This window comes from Zootoca vivipara, chromosome 8, assembly GCF_963506605.1.
Source record: "Zootoca vivipara chromosome 8, rZooViv1.1, whole genome shotgun sequence".
NCBI lineage: Eukaryota > Metazoa > Chordata > Lepidosauria > Squamata > Lacertidae > Zootoca > Zootoca vivipara.
The window spans coordinates 53,389,704-53,400,836 of NC_083283.1; the positions used below are offsets into that span (position 1 = coordinate 53,389,704).

Below are 11,133 nucleotides of genomic sequence, written 5' to 3' on the forward strand. Positions count from 1 at the left end.
TATAATGCAAGGGAAACTAAAGCCCTGTCTGGACATTCCATATAAATCGAATTGGATTGAGGCTGTACCATCCTACCTTTCTCAACCCTGGACTTCACATTGTCATAAGGAAGCATGCATAGATTCCAGTGTGGGTAGGCCCTATCCATCCAGTCTACACACCGCAAAGGTAAAGGGCCTTACATATACCAGACTCCATGCATGCAGAGCTGTATGCAAATATGAAATCCAATACACAAATTCAGAAATGCCAAAAGCAAGCATGATCCTTATAAAATGCTGCACATGGTAGGGAAGCACCTGTACAGGGTTTGAGTTAGAAACAACTCCAAACACAAAACCAATACCGACTAGATTTACTGGACCCTCTCAGGCAGCTGAGAAACAAAAACTGTGTTGAGTGGTGAGATAAAAACACAAACCGGTTTTAGAAATATTCTTTTTAAAAAAAAAAACAATTGAAAGTGCTATAATTAACACAGGTAGAGAAACTGTTTTTAAGAATATTTTTAAACTGGCAGTGATCTTTTAATGATAATTTTACAATGAAAACATGTCCACCATAATTCCAACATGCAATGCAGCCTGTTTACTGTTTGTATTCTGCAAACATCATTTGCATTTGATTTGTTCCTTGAGAAAGGAGAAATAAACTAATACAAGAAATAAAATTCCCAGCTGCTTATCAATTATATATATATATATATATATATATATATATATATATATATATATTCAACATTAAAAAAAATCTCACTAATGACTTCCTTAAAGCAACTGTTGAGCACTCTTCCTGCATTGCACAGTCACTTTTGAAACTTAGATGAAAGTGAAAAAGAAGCCAAGTTGGACATGAACCCCATTTATTCTGAATCTAAAGTTCATCAGCATTTTGGTTACATTGACACATAGAAGGTGAATTGGAATTCAACCTGAGGTTTCTTCTTTTATCATTTGGAATCAATGACCTTTGTGGTATACAGTATTGGATTAAGAAAACTCAAACGTCTTTGGATGCTAACAGGGAAGCATCAATAAAATAAATAAAATAAAATATACAATTTCTGGTGTATTCATAGCTAAACCACATAAAACCATCGTAAGCTTTCAGAGCATTTTCTTTCTTTCTTTCTTTCTTTTTGACGTCCCTGATTTTGTCACACATACTAACAGCAACTGTTGATGTAAATTTGATCCTGGCAAGTTCACTGCAAATCTGTTTTTACCTAATTTGAAGGGAAGATAACTTGTTGGAACACTCAAAGAGGCCAAGCCACTGCATATTCAAGCATTAGTAATTAAATCCATCAAATAAAGATCAGGAAAGCACCAAAGAACTCCCAGTAATGCAAAGAAATAATTTACGGTATGTTCAAAGAAGATATTCACAGCCTTCTGGAACAGCGTCTAGAAATGTCAGACCAATTCAGAAATGTCATTTCCTTTCCAGAATGTAACTCAAGGATCAGATTGTGCACTGTCTTCCTCAATCTCGACAAATGCTTCTATTAGATCAGCTGAATAGTGCAAGCAGAACAGTTCACTGGTTAGTTTCTCTGCAAGTTAAAGGGTGTATATATATGCTTGCTTTATCTTATTGATCGATCTAGCTTGCTTCTTTAGCACAAAGAGTCAGAAGAGGGGGGAAATGATGATGGAAAACACAAGTAACACAAAATAAAGTAGTTTCCAATCGTGCAAAATTTGCTTCACTGGATAAAGCACTTCTTGACACAGTAATGTCAAAAAAAAAAAATCCCTTCCCCAGAAGATACAGGTTTGAAATTGAAGCCATTCTTATTTTTGTCTTGGTATATTTTTAAGGCTATACAAACACAAAAAGAGAAAGAATCACAGGAACACTTCATTGGATATCTGATTCTTCTGGCTTTGGGGGTAAGCCTTGGACTACTTTTATGTGGTCCCAATAAGCATGTTTCTTCAGGACAGGAACAGAAACAGAATGAAGGGAGGAAAGTCAATGATCCCAACAATAAAATCCAAAATTGACTTTACAATCACAGGTACAAATTGCTCAGGTTGATAATTTCGTTTCTTTTAAAGATCACTGTCATCTAAAACTAATCGGGGCTGCAGGTTTTCCCAAGGAACAGTCAAGAGTCAAAGCAAACAGTGGCATCAAGAAGGTTTGTCATTATTCTCTGATGGCAGTCTGACTCGGTGGCTGGAATTATTGGCAAGTCTAGCCAAGTTCTGGGAGAGGGAGGAGGGATCTTGTGTGTGTATGTTTTTTCCCAAAATGATTTGATCCTTGTTCCAGCTTGAATCAGGCTTCTCCTTGACAACCCTTTATAGCGGAAAGACTAAGAAGCCAGAAAAGGTAGAGTATTTCCACCCTCCCATGAGGTTCCCTCTCTCCAGTTTGAGATGCACTTTGTCTTCTCTTTCCATAAGGAGCAAGACCCCATTGCTGGCTGCTTCTCTGGTGACATCTTGGTCTCCAGCAAAAGCTGAAATCACTGGATAGCCGTTTTGCATTAGGCTTACCTACAATTCAAAAGAAATTCAACATCAGCAGTCTTGCACAGTGTTTGTTTTTAAAAAAATTGCATTGTTACATCCCAACATAACACACCCACATACCAAATTCCAACCCAGTATATAAGTGAGTCTCCCACATGCAGGAATCCCAAATGGGGGTGGGGAAACAGAGTAGGAGGCGGTAGACATATCTCGTGGGGGGGGTTGTAAGGTCAAAATGACCCACCACTTCCCTCCTAATATGGCTCAGACTGATACACCTGTACTTTCTCTACCAAAAGGTCCAGTCAGCTAGCCTAGTATGGGGATGGGGGAGTGTAATGCTGCCTGAGGGAACTAGGTGTATCTAGTAGTTTATGGATAAAATAGCATATTCATAAAATGCTCTGCTGAAATAAGATCCCATTAATATAACAGTCAATGCATGATTATTTTTTTCTTTGAGACGTTTTGCTATATATTCAAATGTCACAAGCCTTTATGTGAGCCACGTTGCAAAGAAAAAAGAAACTGTCCCCCAGTGAAGAGTACGTACCTGGATAGTTTGTCTGTTATATACTTTCACAACGTGGAAACTGAAACTATATATTCCTTTTCTTGGCGCTACAAATATACTGGAAGCCAGGTCGAAATGGTTGCCAATATTAACTAATACCTGGAGAAAAAAAGAATGAAACGGGAGGGGGGAATTAGGTCATGCCTTCATTATGGGGAAGGTCAGGTGGGGGGGGGGGAAGAGACAGGGAGAATTTTCGACCGGCTGCCCAAGCAGTGCAAAGCCACAGGCATTTTGCTGTACAATTAAAATGGACTGCAGGGAAACGAAATAACTTTCCAAGGTGTTTTAAAAGGATTTGTTCAGACAGCTGATTGATTTACACAGTGGTGCACCCAATGCCTCTTCGAGAGAATGAAAGGATCATGATGGCAGCCTGTGTCTTCACAGCAGAGGAGAAAATGTAATGCATCATTGCTGAGAGACACGCAAAACGAAGGGAAAAAAGATCCCATTAAACAAGTCCGCCCAGGATTTTACATTTTCATGTAACAGTATTGAAACTAATTGCCTCTCTTGGGGCCTGCAATGTTAATGGGAAACAAAATGAGACTTAGTCATGTCACATGTGATGGAACGGTGGGAGGGAGCTCAAATTTTAAATAAGTAACCTCTCTCTCTTTGAAATTTACACCCCTCATTCTCTTTTGTCTCTTTACCCCATCCTGAAGCACAGGGACTAATTCAATTAGGCTTGAACAAAGAAGTATGGAAGATGCATTTTAACCCACAGAGAACTTAGTGCATGGACTTAGTGGTAAAAGTGAGTGCAATTTGCCAATTAGAGTAATGGAAAATGCTCTTTTGAGCCAAGTTATGAATGTTTCAAAGGCCTCTTGCAGAGTAACAAAAGAAGGAGAAAGCAATGAATCCACAAAAGAGCCAATTTAGCGTGGTGGTTAACATGCTGGACTAGGACTTGGGATTCAAGGTTAAAATCCCCATGATGCTCAGTGGGTGACCTTGAGCCAGTCACCATCTTTTTCTCAGCATAACCTGCCTCACAATATTGTTGTGGTGTTAAAATGGGGAGGAGACCATTAAAGGAAGAGCCATGCACACCATCTGAAGCTCCTTGGAGGAAAGGCAGGATATAAAGGTAATGACCACCACCACGAGGAAAGGACTTATCCCAATGAATCTACATGCTCCAATATGGCTCCTTATGGCCAAAGGCAAGTCACACTAAACTAAAGAAATGTAAATGAGGGCTGGCAACCTCATGGCAGGCCTAGAATTAGAAAACATTCCAAAGAGATGTTTGCAGTTCTTTGCATGATTGATACTTTAATTACCTACAGAATCAGATCTGAAATCTTCTGCCTAATCTGTCTTCCCAGGTAACTGGTTGCAACAACTTGCCTGGGGTCTTATTATTACATCTGAGCAGAGCTCTCATAGCTTCCTGCTGTCTTTTCTGTAACAGAACGGCTAAGACTGCACACAAAGCTCAGTGGTGCAATGCCACAGATCCTGACTCTTATGGTTATTTTTCTGTTTTGACTGCCAGGTACTTCCTTGTTCAGAATTTCTAGCATGTATCACAATACCCTGTGTGTGTACACATATATACAAATTAATGTAAAAACTATGCAGAAGTTGGTGAAAGACTGTGGCTATCCTTCTTACATAAGATTATCAACCTCAGAGCTCATCTAGTCCAGATTCAAAACTCATATACAAAGGCGTGAAAGAAGAAGAATTTGTGAAACTAGAATCCCATTCATTGCTTTTTTTAAAAAAAGTTATTCAACCAACACTACAATTCTTATTTTAAGGCAACACATCATGGAATTAGAGGAAGGAAAAAACTTCATAAACAAAAAGGTATGTATATAGTGTCTAGCATTATACAGCTCTGCAAGCAAGGTGACAGTAGAATTGTTCTACAAAAAAAATATTTGAGCCAATCTATGTCAAAATATTTTTTCTAGAAGATTATAATAGCTGGGGAACACAATGGGTAAATAATAGAATACACATGTGATCATGACTAGAAAGCAATCCTTGGACAGATGGATGCATAAACAGAAACAAATAATCTGTGCTGAACAAGTCTAAATGATCTGAATGCTTTTCAGTTGGAAGGTTTTACATAGAATCCCTGTGCATCCCTCTTCTTTCTTCCTAGGCTGGAACAATAAGACAGAGCAATACTAAAAGCATGTAGGTTTCCTCAAATGAGCCAAGAGGCAAAGCTTAAGCTTGCAGTGCCTTCACTGTCCCCACACTGCACTACACCCAAATTCTGCGGATTTCCCCAGGCTGCTGCTCTATGCATGCCTGTCTGGTTTGCCTGACTAGATAAGGGAAGGCAGGAAATCCCAGAGCCACCTCTCTGGAGAAATTGGAATTGGTTGTTATATTGTTGGCAATACAGACTGGTGGTTATAATTATTCAAAACAGGGTGACTGAGGAGCCCCCCAAATATATCTTGTTGGTAGCTACAGCATTAGATGGGGTACTTAAAGGACACTCATCGGAATAGAAAAATAAGGAAGGGGTGGTTATTGTTTCATAGAGAAGTTGATGAGCCACAAGTGATGTCAGACTGCTGACAGTGAGTTACTAAGGTGGAACTAAAACAGGTAAGAGGAACCTGTGGCTCTCCAGATAGTGACAGACTGCAGCTCCCTTCATCCCTGTTCATTGGGCCATATTGGCTAGAGCTGATGGGAGTTGGAGTCCAACAACATCTGTGGAGGGTGAGCACAAGCTCCCCATCCCTAACTTAGAGGGCATTGGGAGAAGCCCAGTTTAGGATTGCCATATTTTGAAGAGCAAAAAAAGAGAACACATTTGCTGACTTCTCCTTTTAACTAGGGATCACTAAGAGGATGCGTCCTGGGAAAAGAGGACATATGGCAACCCTACAGTTAGCTAAGGTGTGAAAGCGTAGGAGGGAGATGCAGGAAGGGCATCACAAAGAAAGGAGAAAGATCAAAACAAATATTGAAGGTGGAGAAGAGGCAGGGGCCATCAGTTAGTGGGAGCGAGGCCATGTATTGCTCTTGGGAAGAGAGCTTGAGCTTGAGGGAGTTGTGCTGGAATGGGTTATGGGAATAAGGCAGGACTAGGTAAAGGATAGACCCGGAGAGTGGTGGTGTAGAAGATAGGAGTTAGGGATCAATAGGAGACAGATCAATGGGGCTAAGAGTGGGGGAGCTGGTAGGAAAACGAATGAAGCTGGACAGTAAACGAAGGACAAGGGGTAAGTGTGAAACGGGAGAAGGGGAGTAATTAGGGGGGGGGGATAAGTAAGTGGTAAGCGGCTCTTCTCGACGCCAGGGGGCGCCAGAGCAGACTGGCCGGGGCAGGAAGGGCTTACCTGGATAAAGAGGTGCAAGGTAAAGGCGGGGAAGGAGTGGGCAGGTGGGAGGAGACTCTGCCTTGCTGGCGCCGCCTGGGCGGGGCTTAGTCACCTGAGGGAGGGGCTACGGCCAGGAGAAGCCGGAAAAGGCGAGAGGGAGGGGGGAGAGGGATGGCGCGCCTGACCTGGTCGAAGTAGATGGTCATGGTGCGGTTGCTCATCTCGGACGGCTCGTGGTTGGTGCTGCGCGTGGCCGAGAACGCCACCTTGGCGCTGCCGGAGCGCACGGAGATGCCCAGCGACGAGGTGATGGCGCCGTCGGCGGACGGGCTGGAGTCGCACACCACCAGGCACTTGCCCTCCAGCACTATGGGCTCCGTGTCGTTCTGCGCCGGCACCGCCGGGCTGCCGCCGGGCAGCTGCAAAAGCAGTAGGGCCAGCGCCGCCGCCACCACCGCCACGCAGGAGTAGCCGCCTGCGGGCTCCGCCAGCGCCACCCGCCGCCGCCGCCACCCGGCCATGTCTTGCCGCAGCGGGGCCCGTCCGTCCAGCCGCGGAGTCCAAAGGGGGCGGCGGGAGGGCGACGGCCGGGCGCTGCTGCCTTCAGTCTCCGGAGGGCGGCCGGGCTGGGCGCCTCAGCGAGCGGGAAACGTGCGGGCGCCGCCTTGAATTTTCGCGCTTCTTCGGCGGCCTCACAGGAAGGCGGGAGGCGCGCTGCAGCCTGCGGGGCGAAAGAGAGCCAAGTGAGGCGGGCGGCGGGCGCCGAGAAAGTCCAGCTCGCCAGCCAGCCAGCCCCCAACTCACAAAAAGTGCCAGACCCTCCCGAGGTCCATCCTGTGTGGTGTGAGGGGGGGGGGAGAAACCCACTCGGTGTCTGTTTTATGAGGTGGAGCGGGAGCAGGGCTTCTCTTAGACACACGGCAGAAGGCGAGCCGGGCAAAAAGACCTTGACGGGGCGGGCGCGAGCTGCGCTCCGTTTCCCGCCAAGGAACGTGTCACCAGTCACCACATAACCTAAGAAAGGTCCTAGTGGATCAGAACAACGGTCCGGTTAAGTCCAGCGCCCCGTTTCTCACAGTGACACACAAGCACCGACCCTTCTAATCCCGCTTTGGAGTGTGTGCGAGAGCTGAAGGCGTCGCAAGGGGTGGGGCGGGCTCTTTCAACATCTCGCTCCTTTTGCAGTGCTTGTTGCAAGTGCCGGGACTCCTTTTATTTATTTATTTTTAAAGGAAAACAATGGCACTTCTGAATAAGCCTGGGCTCCTTGCCCTGCCCTCCCCACCCACCGCCAGGAATCGAAGGAAAGCAACCTGGGAGGTCCATCCGCACCACTTTCCCACACCACAAATAGAGGTGCAGACGATTTGCTTCCACACAAGAAACTCCCAACCTCCTGTCTCGTTCCCTTTCCTCGGGCATAGTAAGCTGTGGCAATAACCACAGACATTTTATCTCGATCCCAAAGCACTTGCGCATTTTTGTTCTATACTCCTATCCGGATGTAACTTCTTTAAAAAAATATGAATGAACACAAGCGCGTTTTAGATTTTAGTTGTAATTCAAACAAAATCTGCGAAGGGAGCGCTTCTGCTTAACGCAAGTTAATGTAACCCAGTGCCTCGCACTCGGAGGTGTCTCCTTTCTTGGAATTGCTGATAAACTCCGCTCCAACTTCGACTCCCCTCCCCCCCACCCCCCTCCACAAGGCCGTTTCCGCTTTGATCCGCATCCCTGTCCAGTTTTAGCAAATCCGTTCCTTAAATTCTCGTGGGGAATGCAACGGGGATCTATTAAGTACCACCTGCAAAGTTCCCGAGTTTCTTCCGGAAGAGTTGAACCTGAGTCGAGTCACTAACACGAACCCCTTTCACCCCGTTCCATCGCTTTCCCTTTCTAAAAAGCCCACCAGGAAGGACACCGCCCCCCCCCACCGCCGCCGCCGCTCCCATACACCACCCTACGAGTTCCTAGTTTTGCTATCCCGTCTTTATCTCCATCTGGGGGGGATTAATGGATCAAAATGAAAGGGGCTGGCGGCGCGCTGGTTTACCTGGAGGATCCATGGCGGAAGACAGTCAGGCTTGGTTTAGGCTGCCGTCCGCGAAGTTGTATTGCTTGGAGAAAATGAGCTGAGATTAGGCTGGCAAGCAGAAGAGACAGGATTCGCCTCGTTCTCTCCCGCCCATTGCCAAGATCACCCCCTCCCTCCCTCCTTCCCACCCTCTCGCAGACACATTCACACCCGCCACTGCTTCTCACACCAGATAAACTCGAGCAACGCACACACACGCACACACAACCCAGATCTGCCCTGGACAAATTCCAGCGCGCGCACACACACAACCCCCCCCCCGTCAATTTCCCCCGCTTGATGTCCTGTAAACAGCGGCTAACCTGGAGCCAGGCACAGGCTGAATTTCACCCGGAACGAAGGAAGCGATCCTTTTTGGCTCTCCTTTAAAAGAAACGCGCTCTCAGAAGCTGGTAGAAGTAGATCTCCACATGTCTTCTTCTAGCGTTCCTTCCTCCCCGCCCTCCCCTTGCCCACAGACCACCGTCAAATGTCAAGATCGGCCACGGAAGAAGAACGCTGGCAAATATCGGAAAAAGACTAAGCAGCATCCACGGTCACAAGGCGTGGAAGTCGCTCGTTTACAGAAGTTCCGTTTCTGGTCTGGACAGAGAGGGGCTGCTGTAGCGTGTGAGCGGGGAACAGGGGCTGTCGCTTTAAAAAACCTCAGGACACAGGGGTTGCTTAGGCGCAAATGCCTTATTAACTTTGGTTCCTGCGCCCCCCTTTTTTTCTTCCCCTTTTCCTTTTCCCAGGGATACCCTATCAAGTCTGGAATTAGGTGTGCGAGGACTGGAGGGAGGCGCGTTATATTGGCCGGAAGGGGAAGCGCTCTAACTCCAAAAGTGGTTGGCGAGCGCCACCTAGTGGCACTCGCTGCCGTTGCCTACAGAATGTTCGGAATTAAAGGGATGGAGCGTGCCTTGTGGACGTGGTTGGATTGTTTGGGTTAGAGAAAGAGCACCGGGAGCGGGATTCCCGGGGAGAACAGGAGGAGGATGAACTTTCAATTAAGCTGTCGCCTCCTCCCTCTCCCCCGCTCTTCCCTCTGCACCTCCTGCAATCAAGGGAATCCTGCGCTCGCAGATCTTTTACAAAGCCAAAGGCTGCCATGATGATATATGCTGCAGTCAAGGTTATTATCAGTTGTTATTGGCTGCAATATATATATTTCTCACAGCTCAGCTGGTGCAGCTGCCGCGGAGCCGAGCAGTTGGTGCTGAGAAAGGGGAGACTGTGGAAGAGAGTGAGCCTTTTGTGCTAATGGCTTGTTTATCATGCCACCGGCTCCCTCCCCCCCCCAGGTGATTTTAGCTGGGGGTTTTTTAACAATAAAAATAGAAATCTCTGCTATTCCTCAGAGAGAAGCATTAGCGAAGGTTTTTCCCAACTAGCCATGATGCCAGTGCAGATAATGAACCTGTGTCCCTTGGCCTTAAGTATCAATTTGAGGCACAATTTGCCCTGGACTCGCCTGCAGAACTTGTTAAATCTTGTGAGGGTTCAGCCCCGTAAGAACAAAAGTAACAGCTAGAAAGAGTAAATCTGACTGTGTGCAAAGTGTGTGTGTGTGTGTTTTTTTTCCAGGCCAGAGATTGGAGAGAGGAGCTGGGTATGTTTAGCATGGAAAAGGGGGGACAGATATGATAGCCCTTTCTAAATGTGCCCTAAGGGCTGTCACATGGAAGAGGGAGCATGCTTGTTTTCTCCTGCTCTGGAGGGCAGGACTCATGGGCTAGCCAGGGGGCAGGGGCGGGAGGGGCAGGTGCCCCCCCAATCAATAAAAAGACATAGCAAACAGATGTTCTGTCCAGGGCCGTCTTAAGCATATCTGGCGCCATGGCTCAAAGATCCCTCTGGCGCCCCCTCCTTTCCCAGAATTTAGAACTCGGGGTCCAACTTGCGAACCACCTCGCAGCTCCGGGACCTGCCACTCACAGAAGATGCCACCGATGTGCTGGCCACACGCGGCTTGCCAGACCGCCGGAACCCTGCACTCGCTTGCGAGGCTCCGGGGCGCCTCCTCTTCCTCCGCTGCCTGACAGTGACAGCCCACTGCCGGCGCTCTCGCTGCTGCCCAGCGGCCCAAGGAGCATGAGGCGGTTGCCATGCCGCCACCTGTGCCCTGGGGAGTGGGGGGGCGGCGGGCACCAGTGACGCGGTGGAGGCCCCTCGGGAGCCGCCACCGCCACTCCTGCCACTCCCTCAGGCAACAGCAGCTGAGGAGAGTCCCGCGGCCGAGGGAGAGAAGGATCTATAGGGCTTAGTGGCTCGTTGTGCCCCGCCAACCATCTGGCGGTTTGCAGGGAAAGAGGAGGCCGCCGGCAAAGCCGCACAGCTCCCCCACTCGCTGGGGCACCCCTGAGAGGCCGGCACCCTGGCGCAACAAGCCACTAAGCCCTATGGGAAAGACACCTCTGGTTCTGTCCCCGCCTAAGAATAGGCCTGCCCCCCACTCCGGCAACAAAAATCCTGGCTACGCTCATGGTAGTACTTGAACTAATGGCTTCAAGTTACAAGAAAGAAGATTCCGACCAACCTTCTTTTTAAAAAGAAAACTTCCTGACAGAGCTGTTCGACAGTGGAACAGACTCCCATGAGAGGTGTTGGACTTTCCTTCCTTGGAGTTTTTAAGCAGAGTTTTTAAGATGACCATCTGTCATGGATGCTTTAGCTGAGATTCCTGCATT

General features: G+C 47.5%; 1 protein-coding gene across 1 annotated transcript; it reads right to left on the reverse strand.

Moving 5' to 3' along the window:
• Nucleotides 1-854: 854 nt before the first annotated feature.
• On the reverse strand, nucleotides 855-7,081 carry CBLN2 (cerebellin 2 precursor). The gene is made up of 3 exons (XM_035125547.2): nucleotides 6,555-7,081; nucleotides 3,038-3,157; nucleotides 855-2,508 (listed from the first exon to the last, which is right to left on the reverse strand). Exons 1-3 carry the CDS (start codon nucleotides 6,888-6,890, stop codon nucleotides 2,311-2,313), a joined length of 654 nt encoding a protein of 217 aa, XP_034981438.1. The 5' UTR covers nucleotides 6,891-7,081; the 3' UTR covers nucleotides 855-2,310.
• Nucleotides 7,082-11,133: the final 4,052 nt, after the last annotated feature.